Source organism: Bombina bombina, chromosome 3, assembly GCF_027579735.1.
Source record: "Bombina bombina isolate aBomBom1 chromosome 3, aBomBom1.pri, whole genome shotgun sequence".
Lineage (NCBI taxonomy): Eukaryota > Metazoa > Chordata > Amphibia > Anura > Bombinatoridae > Bombina > Bombina bombina.
Genome location: NC_069501.1, coordinates 1,003,029,687 through 1,003,049,385, shown reverse-complemented (window position 1 = coordinate 1,003,049,385; position 19,699 = coordinate 1,003,029,687). Strand labels below are relative to the sequence as shown.

At 35.6% G+C, this 19,699-nt stretch overlaps 1 protein-coding gene across 1 annotated transcript in view; it reads left to right on the top strand.

Moving 5' to 3' along the window:
- The window catches only part of MYO1A (myosin IA), a 182,537-nt gene that overhangs the window by 101,922 nt on the left and 60,916 nt on the right, over positions 1–19,699 (top strand). Inside the window, exons 13-15 of the mRNA XM_053708171.1 lie at positions 15,419–15,484; positions 15,596–15,700; positions 17,545–17,607. Of these exons, the coding sequence (XP_053564146.1) occupies positions 15,419–15,484; positions 15,596–15,700; positions 17,545–17,607 (234 nt within the window). The remainder of the gene's footprint in view (positions 1–15,418; positions 15,485–15,595; positions 15,701–17,544; positions 17,608–19,699) is intronic.

Here is a 19,699-nt window from a genome sequence, read left to right as displayed (position 1 = left end):
TCCTGCTATTTTCAGGCGGCTGGAATCTTGTCGTTAGAGCTCTAACGCTCACTGCAGAAACGACTCTAAATACCAGCGTTAGAAAGATCCCATTGAAAAGATAGGCTACGCAAATGGCGTAGGGGGATCTGCGGTATGGAAAAGTCGCGGCTGAAAAGTGAGCGTTAGACCCTTTAATCACTGACTCCAAATACCAGCGGCCGCCCAAAACCAGCGTTAGGAGCCTCTAACGCTGGTTTTGACGGCTACCGCCGAACTCTAAATCTAGGCCCAAGTTATTTGTCTCCACTCAATTATGTAGTGCTGAATTCCCAATAATTTTTTACCATATGCTTCTGCTCACAGTCCTATTTAATGCATTAAAGCAGTGCTGGCAGGGCTGTTACCAGCACATAGATTGATGCTTGAGAACTTAGGACTACATAAGTGCAGTGATATCAGCAGAAAATGAGTTTATGTATATTTTTAAGTATAGGTCAATATAAAAAGTGATGTATTAAAGAGGAACAAATCGAATTCACACATCATTGAAGTCTGCACCTATTTCACTTAACAAACAAAAAGTATTCAGCGCTTCCCAAGTCAGGACAATATGTGACAGTCTTAGTCAGATGATGAACAGAATAGCGTAATGATTCAGAAGATGGTGATATAAGCCATGAAATGATATGAGGTAAGCACAGTGAAAATGGCATCGTACCGTATCAGTAGATGGTCTCCAGAGTTCCGTCCGTGTCCATAAAATTGTAAAGTCAGTAGATTCTTGCTATATATACGTGAACTTCTTGGAGTAGGGTAGTACCTCTTTACCTCTAATGCAATACGGTAAAAAAAATCTCAGTGTGTATCCAATGATAGTAATCTTGTGCAACAATCCTTGGTATTGTATCGTGTCTGGAGTATAGAAATCAGGAGCAGCTGCTGATTCTGGGAAACTTCATCTTGGATGATAGATTTAAGGAAAAAGGTTACAACCCAGAACTCCTAGAAAGTGTAAAAAAGCAAGTAGAAAATATGGATAGACATCAAATGCTTAACCCAGTGTTAAAAGAAAAAAACAAAGATGACAATATTAGATTTATTACTACCTATAATCAGGATAGTAAATCTATAGAAAAAATAATCAATTCCCATTGGGACATTCTCAAAGCAGACCCTGTATTAGGGAAGGCCCTTCCAAATAGACCTATCTTTACCTATAAGAGAAATAGGTATCTCAAGAACATCCTGGCCCCCTCGAAACTTAGACCTATCACCCAGACACCATCAAATAATATTATGAGCAGTAATTGGTTGGGTAATTCTAAAGGTACCAAAAGATGTGGAGTAGCTAGATGTGGAATGTGCTCTCATATTTGCAAACAAGACTACTTTCATGACTCCAAAAATGAGAAAAAATATTCAATTAAAATAGATTCTCATGTAGTTAAACATACATTGTTTACATGCTTAGTTGTAATTGTAATTTAATTTATATTGGACGCACAAAGAGAACCATGAGAAAGAGGTTCAGTGAACACAAATATAACATTACACATGAACTTGAGACACATAGTGTATCTTATCATTTTAAAACCAATCATGGGTCTAATCCTGATGGCCTGAAAGTAAAAATTATTGAGGGGATACCATCAAGTAAGCACGTGAACAGACTCAGAACTCTCCGTCAAAGAGAGACATTCTGGATTCACGAATCAAACACATTATCACCCAAAGGGTTAAACATTGACCTAGATTTGAATGCTTTTCTGTAAAAATGTCAAATTTTATTGTTCCCCATACATTAGAGTTTATATTCATGAACTGTTCTGGGCAACTCTAGATTTTATCTCCTCATTATTAATTTATTTCATGTATTTATATCTATTTACATTTATTTATATCTTTTTAAATGATGAACTGTATTTATATTTTATGTTTTATGGCACATATGAACATATTGTGTTTTTAGATCAATATGAGCTTTCTACACCATTGTTTTAGGATCTATGTACACATATAATGCAAAACCTCTTTTTATGATCAATTTAACTATATAAACCCATTTGTGTTTTATTATTATGGATTTTACCTATCCGGGTGCAGCCAATCAGGTTCAACCTCTAGCTATATGTGTGTGCACCTGGTAACCCTCTAACATCCACCCTCTTGAGAAAGTCCTAATGTTATAGGACGAAACACGTTGAGGTCATCAACGCTCTGACGTCACGTGATTCAGTTTCTTTAATGTTGTCCCCAACAACTCAGGCTGGGTTATTTTTATATAACATATCAGTGTCTATATGCCAAACATTTTAATTAAATCAATAAATATACACACAAAGGCTTATAAAATGTGACTATCCACAGCATGATTTTCATGGGGAAATACCTTCTTCCGTGTTAAATATGCTCAGAGATCAGTACCTTTTTCTTCACCCTTGACATATTTAAAATAGATATTTACAGAGCCCTGGTGTTTGCTAGAATTCATTTAAACTATACTGAAAAGCTTTTGAGAGTTTTCCTCTATTTCTCAGGTCTGAAGCAATACATGAGGAATAAAGGAAAACTCTTGAAAGCTTGTCTTTTAAATATTAAGTTATTACAATAAAAAGGTATCATTGCATACCACATTACTGGTATTTTGTAATCTTATTTATATATAAATATATATATATATATATATATACTGTGTGTGTATATATATATATATATATATATATATATATATATATATATATATATATATATATATATATATATATATATATATGTGTTTTTTCCAGTGGTATGATTTAGTGGTGAAAATTATTATTGCCCCACCAGTTTTGACTGTGGTATCTTATGTGCCCCCCCCCCGATATATTGTTCCTAGAGTCGCCACTGTATATATATATATATATATATATATATATATATATATTTCTAATTGTGTACATATGTATTTATGTATATATGTATTTACAGACATATATACACATATAAACACATAAATACATATGCATACAGTAAATATATAGACATATAAATAAGTGCATTAGAGTCCTTTGCAGTAAAGTTCATATTTAATAAAGTGTTTAAAGGGACAGTCAACACCAACATTTTTGTTGTTTTAAAAGATAGATAATCCCTTAATTACCAATTCCCCAGTTTTGCATAACCAACACAGTTATAATTATACACATTTTACCTCTGTAATTACCTTGTATCTAAGCCTCAGCAGACTGCCCCCTTATTTCAGTTATTTTGACAGACTTGCAGTTTAGCCAATCAGAGCTGTCTCCATGCTAAATTCACGTGCATGAGCTCAATGTTATCTATATGAAACACGTGAACTAATGCTCTCTAGTGTTGAAAAACTATCAAAATGCATTTAGATTAGAGGCGGCCTTCAAGGTCTAAGAAATTAGCATATGAACCTCCTAGGTTTAGCTTTCAACTAAGAATACCAAGAGAACAAAGCAAAATTGGTGATAAAAGTAAATTGGAAAGTTGTTTAAAATGACATGCCCTATTTGAAACATGAAAGTTTTTTTTGGACTTGACTGTCCCTTTAACTATTTATTTAATGTAAATATTTCACATTACAATGTTCTTAACATAAGGGAATATGTTCTAAGTATTTATAAATAGATATCCCTATATATATATCTGTATGTATCTATCTATCTATATATATATAATAACTCTATGCACGCCAGCATTTTATATTAATAATTCAATATTTTACTTTTTCTAAGGCTTCATTACAGGTCTGTTAAAATACAGAGATTCACATGTTGTTGTTTTTTATTATTTGTTTCTTTTTCTGTGTGTTTGACGAGATTTCCTGTAATATTGTTTCTTCAAACAGTGACTCTTTTTATTGATTGGAATTGCTTTGAAATCAATAAAAACAAACACCAAACACCTGAGCTGCGGACATTTCCATGTTCAAATTCATATTGATTAAAATCAAGGCCATAGATGTAAACAAACATTATTTTAATGATAATGTCAAGTTGTGCTAGTATTACAAGTTGGAAGCAAACTGTTTTCACTCGCGCTCTAACTCTACGTGCATAAAATCTTTTCCCCCATAGAAGTCAATGGAGTAAAAAAAGTGAAAAAAACCTATGACACCCTACTTGCGTGCAAACCCGATCATTCTTAAGTGCGCTAAGTCGACATGAAAATATGAATATTTCACATTCCAATGTTTTTCACATAATAATATGTTCTGTTTATTTATAAATACATATTTCTACATATAGCTGATGTTTTTTTGTAAAATATATATCTATACCTATATATATATATATATATTTTTACATATATATATATATATATATACATAGACTTTAAATAATTATATATAGATTTAGATATAGATATACATATATATATATATATATATATATATATATATATATATGAACAGAAAGAGGCACACACTGGTCTGTTAGTAAGTGATTTTTATTATCTTAAGCGTGACGTTTCGGGGGGACACTCCCCTTTCCCAGACAAACAAAAACAAATCACAAATGGCAATTTAAACAGTGTAAACCCCACCCCCCAGTGAGAAATTGTTGGACCGGTAAAGGTTCTGTTTACTGAGGATCACTATGGTTACGATTTTGACGCAGTTTCTCACTGGGGGGTGGCGTTTACACTGTTTAAATTGCTATTTGTGATTTGTGTTTTTTTTTCTGAGGAAGGGAAGTGTCCCCCCTGAAAGTCACGCTTAAGATATTAAAAATCACTTACTAAAAGACCAGTCAGTGCCTCCTTCTGTTCTTATATTTAACCATTTCACCAAGTTGAAATTAAGGTGAGAGTGGTCCCCCTGACATTGTATAATTAACTATTGCAGCACCCACTACCTGCAGATTTCCTCTCTCAGTGAGGATTTCCTCAAAAGTACTTTTTCCTTTGCACTGAGGGGATCCAATACCACAAGACCGCACAGCACTTAGCACTTTATAGCAAGTTATCAGCCCTATGGATACAGACATTGGGATTGAGGATACTCAAACTCTAACTTTCACAGAAAGTGATGCAGCACGCATCTTATTTGACTACAAAGAGGAAACACAATCCAGTATAGACTCCAGTAACTCAATTTTTTTTACCTTGTTGAAACTTAAGAAAAAAGAAATAGATTTGAAACTACATGGCATCTATTTATCTGACTACTACCGAAAATTAGAAATTAGTAGCGGACACCAGCACAGATTGGCTGAACCAATTACAGACACAGATCAAGGAGTACAAAGAGGCCATTGTATCCTTTAAGAACAGGAAATTGGCAGTAGTTACAGAGGACTACAGAGAAAAAAGTGTAAATAGGTGGTTAGCTGGAGGTGAAGGGGGCAATAGAGGATACAGACCTAGAAGGCAGAGGCGTCCCAGACAGTATACAAGAAGGAGCCTCCAAACCATTGATACCAGTTCAGGTACTGATTCAGATACCCCATCGACCACACAGGCACCTACACTGCCATATAGATGAACCACACTGCCATATAGAGGAACCAGACAGCCACAACATTTTTTAGGGGTGACTACCCGATCAGCGATAAGGGGAAGAGGAGGCCACATCCAAGAAGGGGTGGTCAGAGGCAGACCGCCGTTCCCCCACCATTCCCTATAGAGGCACCAATAAGCAATAATTTGGTCATTAATATCAGTGACCGTAAACTATCGGACTCTGAAACTCGGCTTCTAAACAAAGGACTAAACTTTGTACCGACCAGAAAAAGTGACCCCTTCAACATGTGGATAGACCATCAGAAATCCCAGCGATCCCTAAGGTTAAAGGAACACTTCAGCAGTAACCTGACCTCTGACATCAGTACCTCATTTCGAAAACCAAGTGAATTCGACCCTACAAGCTATAATTCAAGTTTTAAGACATACTCCCGCTTAATAAGCAGGGATGCCAATATGGCACCACTACAAAAATTCAGAAATAATTTGACAAAAGAGGAGGTTCTATTTGTGTTTTAGAGGTAGAGCTTCAAGCACAGACTAGGGAGTGTCAGTTATAATACTACAGCAATATTGTTCACAAAAATAAAAATTTGGAAATATTTAGATAAAATAACACTGTGTTTTTTTTTATAACATTTAGTAAAAAAGCATTCATATATCAATTAATAAGGGACGTCTCCCTGTGACAATATAAAAACACTGTTGCAATATAGACTAGTTGTAATACGCTGGTCTACCTAGCACATAGATAAAATATATCTTGTGTCTAAAAATAAATTCAATTTCACATCTACAGACTTAGACCCAACTAGCAAATCACACTATGGCCCCTATTTATCAAGGTCTGGCAGACCTGATCCGACACTGTGGATCAGGTCCGCCAGACCTCGCTGAATACGGCGAGCAATGCACTCGCCGTATTCAGCATTGCACCAGCAGCTCACAAGAGCTGCTGGTGCAACGCCACCCCCTGCAGACTCGTGGCCGCCAGCAGGGGGGTGTCAATCAACCCGATCGTACTGGATTGGGTTGATTTCCGGTGAAGTCTGTCCGCCTGCTCAGAGCAGGCGGACAGGTTATGAAGCAGCGGTCTTTGTGACCGCTGCTTCATAAGTGCTGTTTCTGGCGAGTCTGAAGGCTCGCCAGAAACACGGGGCATCAAGCTCCATACGGAGCTTGATACATATGCCCCTATGTGTGCGTATAAGCATAAATGTCCACCATATACCAAACATGAATTAAGGCATTCAAAAAATTATATGTCGTATATAAGCCAATCTTCGGTTATTTACAACCGTGGATACAAAGTACCTTGCACCTCAGACCGAGGTGTATTTAAAGATGTTGATATACAGCTCCTCTCTGCAGACTAGGCCGCGTCTAGAAGGAGGGATAAGCTGTGACTCCTGTCATTGTATAGCACCGTGGCTCCTCTCAGCGGTCATTTCCGTGTCTAGGAGGAGTGGTAAGTTGTCGACTCCTGTCGGTCCGGTCACGTGACTCCCGTTACGTCACGCTGACCTGATATCGTAATATCAGGATAATGTGCTGAAAAGTCTGTTAGTTGCTGAAAGTGGATACTGTAGCACTACAGATGAATGGAAACGTCAGGCTGACCTTTATATTCAGGGATTGAAAATGTCTGAGGGCCTATTTAAAGCACCAAATTTCACCTTCCCTCTTTCTTGGTCGTCTATTTACCCCAAAGATTCAGCAAATCTTTTAACGATGCAGAGCTGTAACAAAACACTTCTTGGTTGAAATATAATAAAAGTCAAATAATTGATACTTTCAGGTGTTTTTTCTGTTTGCAATGGATCAAATCTATTGGATGTTTTTATCCTCCAATCCTTATTATGCTCCAAATGTCTCAATGGATATTGGTGCATGTTACTATAATATGATAATGAATTTTTTCTATACTGTGAAGGTGAATTTCTTCTATAGGTGTGTTCCCTTTCGTGATTATAATCTCTTCCTCTATGTGCATCAATATAGTGATTATATATATCCGTTTTTCTTCTATAATTGGAATGAGATTCCATTTGTGAATAATTATTATTATGATAATATTGTTCTTTTCTCTTAGAATCATTATGTGAATGCCAATTGTTTTTATAATGTGAATCTCTATCTATGTGATCATTCCTATATGTGTTGGAATATGAGTAATTAGTGCCTCTATAGTGTTCTTGATTTCGTGGATATGAATAATCAATACCTCTGTGATATTCTTGATTTCGTGCATGACCCTGGTGTGAATAATCTTTGTGTGTTTTTAGATTGTGTCTTTATGGGTGTCTCTCTCTTGTATCAGTAAATCGGACATTTCTCTTTTTCTAGCAAAAAAAGGTTTTCTAGCAATAAAATCTCTAGCAACGGATCCTACGCTTATCATCCGCTCTGCGGATAAGGGGGGGGGGGAGCAATGGTAGTTATGAATTATGAGTACTACCGATCAGAGATTATGCACCAACTTAGTGACACCACAACCTGCCACCATCTACAAAGGAACCCGATAAAAGAATTCCAGAAAGAGATCGAAACACTGGTGTTGGGGGGTGTATCACAGGGCTTCATTGATGGAAAAATAGGAGATTTCTTGGTGATGGATCACCCTAAATGCCCGATATTGTATACTTTGACCAAAGTTCATAAAAATCAAACCCACCCACCAGGTAGGCCTATTGTCTCGGCCCGAGACTCCATTACATCACCACTATCCAAATTTGTGGACTTCTTTTTACAGCCCATAGTCAAGAATATGAGATCATATGTCAGAGATTCATTGGACCTTATGCAGAAACTGAAGGGCCTGAAAATGGAAGATGACTGGATATTAGCCATGGCTAATGTAACCAGCCTCTATGCGGTTATACCACAAAAGGAGGGCATTAATATCATTGCAAGAGAGTAGATACCCATATGTGGGACCACCAGCGACATTCCTGCTACAAATTCTGGAGTTGAGTCTCAGGTTGAATTACTTTAAATTCGAAGACTCCTACTATTGTCAAATAAATGGAACAGCCATGGGCTCGAATGTTGTACTTTATATGGAGTACTTTGAGGAAGAAATTATGAAGGTATTTCAGAGAAAAGAATTAATAATATGCCAACGGTACATTGATGATCTCTTTATGGTCTGGGCTGGTCTGAGTGAAACACTACAAAACTGGTTTCAAGAACTAAATGAATTGAAGCATCCAATTTAAAATATCTTACAGCCAAGACAAAGTGGAATTTCTGGACTTCTGCATATATAGGGAAGGAGTAGGCCTAGGAACCACACTATTCCAAAAACCGACAGAAAGGAATTCAGTACTGCATGCACAGAGTTGCCACCCAACGTCCTTCCTCAGAGCCATCCCTCAAGTCAAATGTCAAGAGTTAACAGAAATAACAGTGATACAGAAAAAATGACAACACAACTTCAGGAGATGGCGAGCAAGTTCATGGTAAGGGGATACAAATGGCAATATCTCTTAGAGTGCATAACTGAACAAGACAACCCTAAGAATGTGAGGGAGAGAGACTATATGAAACATATGACCTTTGTGACTAAATACTGCCCCAATACTAAACACATTGGGCAGAATATAAAAACTCACTGGCATATTATTCAAAGCGATCCAACACTACCTTTTGGGGAGTGGGGTAGTCCAAGAGTGGGCTTTAAAAGGAACCAGAATCTGAGGGACCAATTGGTGTTGACTGACCCCAAACACTGCTATGCAAAAATTACAGTACATGGCTGACAAAAACGATGCTCTCGCTGCATAGGCTGTACCATATGCCATGCCATGATTCCAGGGTCTACATTCCGTCACCCTGGCATGAATCAAAAATACAACATTCAACATTACCTTACATGTACAACACCTTTTGTGGTCTATATGATCAACTGCCCATGTGGGCTCTTTTACATAGGAAAAACAGTAGATGATGCCTGTACCAGCATGGCCAACCACAGGTCAGCGATCAGAATGGCAATAAAGACCACAAGAAGTGACCAACCTGTGGCACACCACTTTGCCACTAGCACACATGGTACAGACATCTGGTTCAAGCTAATTGAGCATGTGCCCATACTCCCAAGGGGAGGAGACAGGCATTGCAAATTACAACAAACAGAATCAAAGTGGATATTTAAACTGGATACCCTATGTCCAAAGGGACTGAATATGAGCCTAGATTGGCACTGCTTCCTGTAAATAGGAAGAGTAGCCCTACAAAGGACTGTTATGATGCCCTGAGTGTTCTCTCTCGTAACAACAGCGCCAGATGAAGAAGACGGATCGCCTATACCTCCTACCTGGGACTCTCAGAACATAAGGACCGAAGACACATTAAGATCTGAATACATGAGAGTCTGGAGTCCATTCCAATATATGAGAGACCACAGTCTATACTGTTGCAGATTAATCATTATCTGTTTTTATTTGATTTTTTCTCTTTTTCTCTTATTATTATCATATATTTTTATTTCATTTATTTCATTTCATTTTTATTTTTATCTTTTATCTTTATTTTTCTATTTATTTTTATGATTTTTATTATTATTTTATTTTGATTTTGATTTTTTAATTATATTTATTTTTCTATTTATTTTTATTTTTTATTTTATTTTTTAATTTCATTTCATTTTTTCTTAGGTGGTATTTTATTTTGTCTTATCTCACATGTTCATTTTTCATTTCATTTTACTTTATTCTTTTCTTCTCTTGCTACTCTGGCTTCTTCTCTTCTTCTCTTTTTTTCTACCTCTCTACTACTTTCCTTTTATTCAGTTTTTTCTTTTCCTTTCTTCTATTCTCTAGTCCAGCAATCTGTGCAGCGCTCTGTATAGTGTAACTGCAGGTTACAATTCTGATGCTGATTGGGTAAAATGGGTATTCCTCCTTTTGTTGACAGTTGCTACGGCAACAATGTGAAGCATCTAAGGCAGATCTCCTTAGAATTACATCATCAGTATGTGGCCGGTTGTATGCTACACATGCTAAGGCTGTGTTTTACGCTGTTGCAGGTGGAACCGCCAGATAGGCGATATAGAAGTTAGATGCCATAAAATGATAAGCTGATATTTTAATCTGAGCAATAATATGCTTTAATATATGATATACTGTAGATGTACGCTTCGCATAGTTCTGATTTATGGGCTGATAATATTGTATAATATGCACTGTACGTTCACTGATGTTTGTATTCACTGGCTGTTCACGATATTATGATTTTTACTCTTGGAGCATATATTTACATATGGATTACACAGAGAGTGTGGTTGAACTAACTACATATTTAAGATTTATACATATGGTTCATTACAATCATGCATTTTGTATTTTAAAGGTTTTTGGATTGTTAATGTTTGAAAAAGTTTTGGACTGGTAAAGGTTCTGTTTAATGAGGATCATTATGGTTACGATTTTGGCGCAATTTCTCACTGGGGGTGGGGTTTACACTGTTTAAATTGCCATTTGTGATTTGTGTTTGTTTGTCTGAGGAAGGGGAGTGTGTCCCTGAAACGTCATGCTTAAGATATTAAAAATCACTTACTAAAAGACCAGTGAGTGCCTCCTTATATTTAACCTTTGGCACCCTGGCAGTTGAAATTAAGGTGAGAGTACTCTCTCTGAACATTGTATATATATATATATATATATATATATATATATATATATATATATATATATATATACAGTATGTATGTCTGTAAATATATATATATATATATATATATACACACATATAAATACATATGTACACACACACACATATATATATATATATATACATATATATCTTTAGAGATTTCTTCTTTATGCTAAAAACAATGGCCACTATTCTATACTTATCTTACCTGACCTGTCTGCTGCCTTTGACACTGTTGACCATCCCCTCCTCCTATGGACTCTCAGCTCCCTTGGGCTCTGTGACAATGCCCTCTCCTGGACCCACTCTTATCTCTCTAATAGGTCCTTTTCTGTCGCTTTTGCGGTTGACTCCTCCTCTTCATTGCCTCTGTCTTTTGGAGTACCTCAAGGCTCTGTTCTAGGCCCTCTACTCTTCTCTATCTATACTTCTTCACTGGGTAAACTTATCATTAGCTATGGCTTCAACTATCACCTCTATGCTGATGATACTCAGATCTACCTATTAACCCCTGCACTCTCTCCTTCTGTCCTTTCCCATATCAGTGACTGCTTATCTGGCATTTCTTCCTGGATGGCCTCTCACCACCTAAAAATCAACATGTCCAAGACTGAGCTTCTTCTAATCCCCCCATCTAATTCTACTCCAGTTTCTAACTTTACTATCACTGTTGGCAACACCACTATCTCCCCATCACCCCAAGTCTGCTGCCTAGGAGTTACACTTGACTCCAATCTGTCCTTTATACCCCACATCCAATTGCTCTCTTCATCCTGTCGCAACCACCTACGCAATATCTCCAAAATTATTTCCTTTTCTGAGTTCTGAAAGTACCAAACATCTAATCCATTCCCTAGTAATTTTCCGGCTTGACTACTGTAATAACCTACTAACTGGCCTTCCTCTCTCCCACCTCTCCCCCCTTCAATCCATCCTAAATGCATCTGCTAGGCTAACCCACCTCTCCAAATGCTCTGTATCTGCTGCACCCCTCTGTGAGTCCCTTCACTGGCTCCCCATTTACAGCAGAATTAAATATAAAATTCTTACTCTGACCTACAAAGCCCTTACCAATGCAGCCCCCCCCCTGTCCTCACTCATCAACAAATATACTCAAGCCCATCCCCTAAGATCCAACAATGATCTACTCCTTGCATCTTCTACCATCACCTCCTCCCATGCTAGACTACAGGGATTCTCTCGTGCAGCACCAACCCTCTGGAACGCACTTCCTCAAGCTGTCAGACTTTCCCCCAACATCTCCTCCTTTAAACACTCCCTAAAGACCTTCTTGTTCAGGGAAGCCTATCATCAAATCATTAACTTATGAATTCCACTTGCCTATTAGTTGCCCTTATCTAACTCCACACTAATATCATTCCCACCTTTGCAGTCCCCACCTCCTGTTTCTCACCCTCCTACCCATCTAGATTGTAAGTTCCCACGGGAACAGGGCTCCCAATTCCCCCTGTATTTGTTTGTTAAATATTGTCTGGTATCTCATATTGCTCATATTGTATTGTACTGTCCATTTATCTTTGTTTCCCATGGAGAGCGCTGCGGAATCTGTTGGCGCTTTATAAATAAAGAATAATAATAATATATATCAATGTTAAAGCCATTTACATGCCCCTTTTTCTAACACCTGAGACCTCATATCTTTTTTTTTTGCCATTTAAAATAATTTTTATTAGATGGTGTAAATATGAGTGTAACTGCAATTTGTAATGTATTTTTGATGTGTTTTGTGAGACTTTTTTGCTTTGCAAAACAGTTAACCAACACATTCACTTCAATTACCTCAAGCGATCACGTTTACTTTCAATATGTAATATGAGTGAAAAAACCTGATGCAACCCCTTATCGCTCGTGCGTAACTGTTAGCGCTCCACCCGTAATCCTGCCCTAAATCTTTTATACTGAAAACATAAAGGCAAAAGCAGCAGTCTCTTTGCTTATTTGTACGTTAAACATTTTGTTTGTATCAAAGATATGATGATTTTGGTAATAACATTAATACTAACTAAAATATACATGCAATATACAGGTAGCTCTTGTTTTGCGTCGGTTCAATTGCGCTGTTTCACAATAGCGCCTGTTCCTAGTGATCACGTGACCACTATTGAGGACGTTATTCCACAGGATCCTTAGCTGAAAGCAAAAGATTTGCAGATACGTTTTTGACATCTGCATTTATATATAGTACAACATTGTAATACTGTGTACAGCACATGACATGTGAGTAACTTGCCATTCATTTGCTTTCTTTAAGGGCCAGTACAGTGAACTGTAAAAAAATTGCTATATATTTTATATATGTCTTTTTTATATGCAGCAAAATGACTGCCCACTGGCTGATAAACAGACCTCCCCACTGTCTTATTGATGGATAGCGACATGCTTACCAAGCATAAAAATATTTTATATTGCTGTTGTTACATTTGTAACATTAATTTCAGGGTTTTAATTAATATATTATAATGTTATATAATAATACATATAATATATGTTGTTATAATATATACTTCCCATCGACTTACATTATATAACTGTGTTTATTTTCAATTTATTTGGTCCATTGACGTCTATGGGGGAATATGTCATGGTCACAATATTCTAACTTCGGCTTTTTGCTTCCATCGGGTTAGCACGTGAATGAATATGTTTTACTTTCAACAATACAAGCGCAATCCGATGCATGCAAAAACCTTACTTCTAGTGGAGTAAGTGCATGCACAGGAATGTTAAATACTGCTCCAATTGTAATCTGTAATGTTAAACTTTTCTTCACTGCATTGACATTAGTGGGGTGAGGAACGCATGTGTTTTTAGGAAAAACGTTTTGTAATAGGTTGTTTAATAATAAATTGATACACCCTTCATTATTGATCTTTAACTTACCACCTAACCATATGTACAGCCAATCCACTAAAGCTAAGTAGACTATGCTTTTAAATCTTTGCTCCAGCTGCTTAGTGCTATACTGATGGTTTATGACAGCACTAACCATCCTCTGAACTTTGACACACAAAAATGAATAGTGGCACTACTCGAGCTTTTCCTCATTAATTTTATTTACCTGTATATTCAACTGATTAATATATAATAACTGTGTTGGTATATAGAGGAAATGGTGCTTGTGCACAAAATCAATCAAACCGAAAGGAAAAATGATATGGAGAATACCAAAATTCCAAAAGTATGCACTTGTAGCACTCTGGGCCCTAAACTAAAGGGCAGGTGGTCCCACCAGGATTTTAAAATATAACTTTTATTATTGAAATTAAAAAGCCAAATTGTTGGTTGAAGTACACACACAATTAAAATACACTCCAGTACCAAATTCTAGTGGTATTACGTTTTTTTGGTCACAAAATATTGAGATTAGGCCTATATATGTTCACAGTTAGATTACTTATTTGTTACTTTTTAGATCACTCATAACTGTGAACATATATAGGCCTAATCTCAATATTTTGGGATCAAAAAAACGTAATACCACTAGAATTTGGTACTGGAGTGTATTTTAATTGTGTGTGTACTTCAACCAACAATTTGTTTTTTTAATTTCAATAATAAAAGTTATATTTTAAAATCCTGGTGGGACCACCTGCCCTTTAGTTTAGGGCCCAGAGTGCTACAAGTGCATACTTTTGGAATTTTGGTATTCTCCATATCATTTTTCCTTTCGGTTTGATCCTCTGAACTTTATCTGCTTAGTTTCCATGGGACAGAGAGTATGGCAGCTGATTGGCTGTATCTAGTTTAGTATAAAAAAAGTCTTAATTGGAAGGGCATCCATGGTTAGGTAAGTAACAGGACATGGTAGTAATTCTATGTAAAGTAATTCTAATAAATCAATAGAACCACCCTGGTGATTTATATCAAACTTTGGGGGCCGATTTATCAAGCTGTCAATCGGCTCCAATGCATCAGTTTCTGTGCGAGCCTTCAGGTTCGCCAGAAAAAGGAGTTAAAAAGCAGCTGTCTTTAGACCGCTGTTCCTTAACTCGTACAACACCTCTGAGGCGGCAGACAGCAATCAGCCCTATCGGATATGATCGGGTTGATTGACACCCCTTGCTAGCAGCCGTGAATCTGCAGGGGTCAGCATTGCAAAAGCATTTCTTGTTAAATGCTTGTGCAATGATAAATGCTGACAGCGTATGCTGTCTGCATTTATCGATGTGCGGCGGACATGATCGCTACAGCGGATCATGTCCGTTCGCACTTTGATAATTCTACCCCTTGGTATTTAATACACACATCTTTGAAATACAGTATATTGAATTGGATTTTTTTTCATTTACAGGTCTCAGAGTTTCAGGGAAAGAAAGTGATGGGTGTGTTGGACATTTATGGATTTGAAATCCTGGAGGTAAGTCTAATTATAGGCAAAGGAATGCTTAATTTCACAAAAGGTGATTGGTGCATAAAAAAGAGCCATTATGAAGTGTCTAAATTCTTGTCTTTTTCTTTTTTTTTTAAGGATAACAGCTTTGAACAATTTATTATTAACTACTGTAATGAGAAACTGCAACAGATATTTATCCAAATGACTTTAAAAGAAGAACAAGAGGAATATGTTAGAGAGGTAAACTATGTATTTTATGTTATATCAGGATTCTTGATTTCTGTTCTGTTACTGAACTGGCTAACTACATTTCTTATATTATTACTTAGATTACTTATATTAACTTTACCGATAACTTTACCAATATGTTTTAAGTTTAAAGCTGGTACAGTATTGCAGTTTTTATTATTACTGCCGTATCATTGTTTCTCCTAGTTCAACAGTAGAAAATATATTTCCACATATTTCTGCAGGATTACTATTATTCTTGACGTTATACATCTAGGGCTAGATTGCAAGTGGAGCTCTAATTTATTGCGCATCCGCAAACGGGCAAATTCAGGCAAACCAGCCATTACAAGTGGTTGTTTAATGGTACCGCAAGCTCGCAGTAGCAATTAGCACTCTAAAAATTAACCAGAGATCAGATCTCCGGTTAATTTTTAAAATATCCACCAATTGCCCCCAAAATAAAGTGTGAGGTATCAAAATCCAAAATCCAAATATTTATTTATGTTTAGTTCTAGAATTTTATTGAATTTTAATGAGTAGTAACAGAAGGACAAACAATAACTCAACACTGAGTGCGATTCAGATTAAATAATGATATGGTACAAACAAATGAAAAAGAGACAACAAATGTAATCAATTACAAAAAAAAAAGAAAGTCAACGTACAAAATGCAGTGGCTGCAAAAAATTATAATAAATCAAGTGCATTTTGGTGAAGAATTAGAATTTAGATTTAGATTATTTTGTTTCAGTAGAATATAACCAAAAACAAATAACAACGTATGCCTTAATGGGCCACTAAACCCAAAATCTTTCTTTCATGATTCAGATAGAACATACAAATTTAAACAACATTACAATTTACTTCTATTATTTATTTTGCTTAATTTTTGAGATATCCTTATTTGAAGAAAAAGCAATGCACATGGGTGAGCCAATCACATGAGACTTCTATGTGCAGCAACCAATCAGCAGCTACTGAACATATCTAGATATGCTTTTCAGCAAAGAATATCAAGAGAATAAAACAAATTAGATAATAAAAGTAAATTAGAAAGATGTTTAAAAATGCATTCTCTTTCTAAATCATGAAAGAAAAAATGTGGGTATCATGGCCCTTTAATGAGACTATTATTATTTGAAAGAAGAAGGAGACATAAGGATATGAGTTCAAGCCAGGGAAGGTTGTCCTCCCCCCTAGCCTCCTTCAACACCGGGGAATTGCATTGCCAAAAAATTCCAAGTTTAAAAAAAATAAATAAATCAAAGTTATCATCTTTTATATAATGAGGCTTAACAAGTTGAAGTGTACAGGATATTAACCGTTATTGTTTGCTTCCAATACAGGGGGGATGACAAATAACACAATTTAGCTTGAGTTTAAACAAGGACAGACTATATTTCTATGCATTTCTGACCATAAATATTTTTTTTTAAAATAATAATATTACAAAATACATTTTCCCCACCAGTAAGTCACAATATTCTCTGCCTGTGTCTTTGGTTTAGTTTTTGTGCTCCAAAATGCAAATAGGTCTATATTTATTAAAAAAAAAAGTGCCTTTTGATTACAGCACTGTTGTATCTCACTGATGTTATATATGCATAAGTATTAGACATGATATAAAAAAACATTTAGGTTGCATGTATAAGCTGTATTATGCATTTAAACATTGTCTACATTACATAAGATATTGATATCCAAACTGTCCTGAAATCAAAAGTATTCCAACATCTAAGCCTTTTTTGTTCCCAAGAAGTTTGGATAAAGGGTTTTGTACATGTATTAAACAAAGTACATTGTTTTTTTTGTCTTAACTATAGGTAGTTACTCAATTGTGCTTTTAATTATAGGGAATTGAATGGACTCCCATAGATTTCTTCAATAATGAGATCATTTGCAACCTAATTGAAGATGTAAGTATTTATTGCACATAGGACAGTAAACCCATATCATACATTTCAAATCACATTATTTAAAGATTGCTTTTTTAATGTCAAAGCTGTTTTGTAATGATTTTAAAAACAGAATGTGTATGTCTGTGTACCGCTGGTCTAAGGGACTGGTTTCTCACTGGCTAATATGTACAATTCAGAGCAAATTGATTTTACTTGTAGCGCTTGTGTATAGGGTGACCTGTGGCTCCTGTCTAAAGCGGATCCCCAAAAAAGTCTGCGGTGTATGCTGTAGTGTAAATAGACAATAAGATAGGAGCGCCAAAAGAGGCAAGGCCAAAGGTTAAGGGAATAGATGGTATAATGTAGTCAGAATTAGGATTGGAGTTAGGATTAGAATCAATCCTCTATGATGGTGGACCACAAAGGTTGTATTAGTCCTACCTAATGTCTTAGTAAATTCGTTAAAAGCGTGAAGTCCAAGCGTTTGGCGCTTTGGATTGGGGGTTAGGGTCACATGTGCTGTGAAGGCATATGTAGGTGCAGGTCAAATTATATTACAGTGGAGAATTGCTATATATGGGAATACTAAATGACACAGAACATACATCTTCCAAATAAAATATCACAGTTTAATACAATTTCATACAATTCGATACAAGTTACACAAGAAAATATGGATCCATAACAGTGTTAAAAAGGTTTAAAAACAATATGGCGGTAAAATCCTAAAATTCTAAAAACAATTAGAAATGGGTGAAGTTTATCTAACAAGATCTCCACGTATGTGAGGGGGAGGGCAAAAAGAGGAACAGCTGTACAGCATATATTACATATTCTAATATAATAACAATATAAATATGTCGGTAAAAGATAATAATGATGATGATATACAAATGAGCAAATATGTAGTTAGAAAAAATGTGGTCTCTAGACAGACGTGAAGGCAGTCCAAATTAGTGAAAAAGTGGTTCAATCCGTGAAAGAACACAAAAAAGTTCAATGGTTATTTAGAATAAAGTTCACAAAAAAGTTTTCCAAAGTGTATAATCCTTTTTGAAAAAACGTGATGTCTCAAAAAGATGATAGAAAAATATCCAAAAATATAAAAATATATAAATGTGACTGGTGTGTGCACAAACTAGTGAACGTGATCACTGAAAAACCAAAAATTGTTTAAACTTCAAAAAGCCTGTGGTTCTTGGTAGAGTGCACAAAAATATAAAAATCAAAAATGTAATGCAAAAATTAGAACAAAAATTAGAAAAAATATATAGAAAAGAACTTGGGGAATCCTCAAAACCTGTAAACAAAAGATAACAACATAGTGTGATATTGTTATAAATAAGCAATAGTAAAAAGGGATAATGCTCACCATATACTTGTCAACACGTTTCGGCCTGCAGTAGAGGCCTTTCTCAAGACTTTTGTTCTAATTTTTGCATTACATTTTTTATTTTTATATTTTTGTGCACTCTACCAAGAACCACAGGCTTTTTGAAGTTTAAACAATTTTTGGTTTTTCAGTGATCACTCAGTGATATATATTTTTATATTTTTGGATATTTTTCTATCATCTTTTTGAGACATCACGTTTTTTCAAAAAGGATTATACACTTTGGAAAACTTTTTTGTGAACTTTATTCTAAATAACCATTGAACTTTTTTGTGTTCTTTCACGGATTGAACCACTTTTTCACTAATTTGGACTGCCTTCACGTCTGTCTAGAGACCACATTTTTTCTAACTACATATTTGCTCATTTGTATATCATCATCATTATTATCTTTTACCGACATATTTATATTGTTATTATATTAGAATATGTAATATATGCTGTACAGCTGTTCCTCTTTTTGCCCTCCCCCTCACATACGTGGAGATCTTGTTAGATAAACTTCACCCATTTCTAATTGTTTTTAGAATTTTAGGATTTTACCGCCATATTGTTTTTAAACCTTTTTAACACTGTTATGGATCCATATTTTCTTGTGTAACTTGTATCGAATTGTATGAAATTGTATTAAACTGTGATATTTTATTTGGAAGACGTATGTTCTGTGTCATTTAGTATTCCCATATATAGCAATTCTCCACTGTAATATAATTTGAC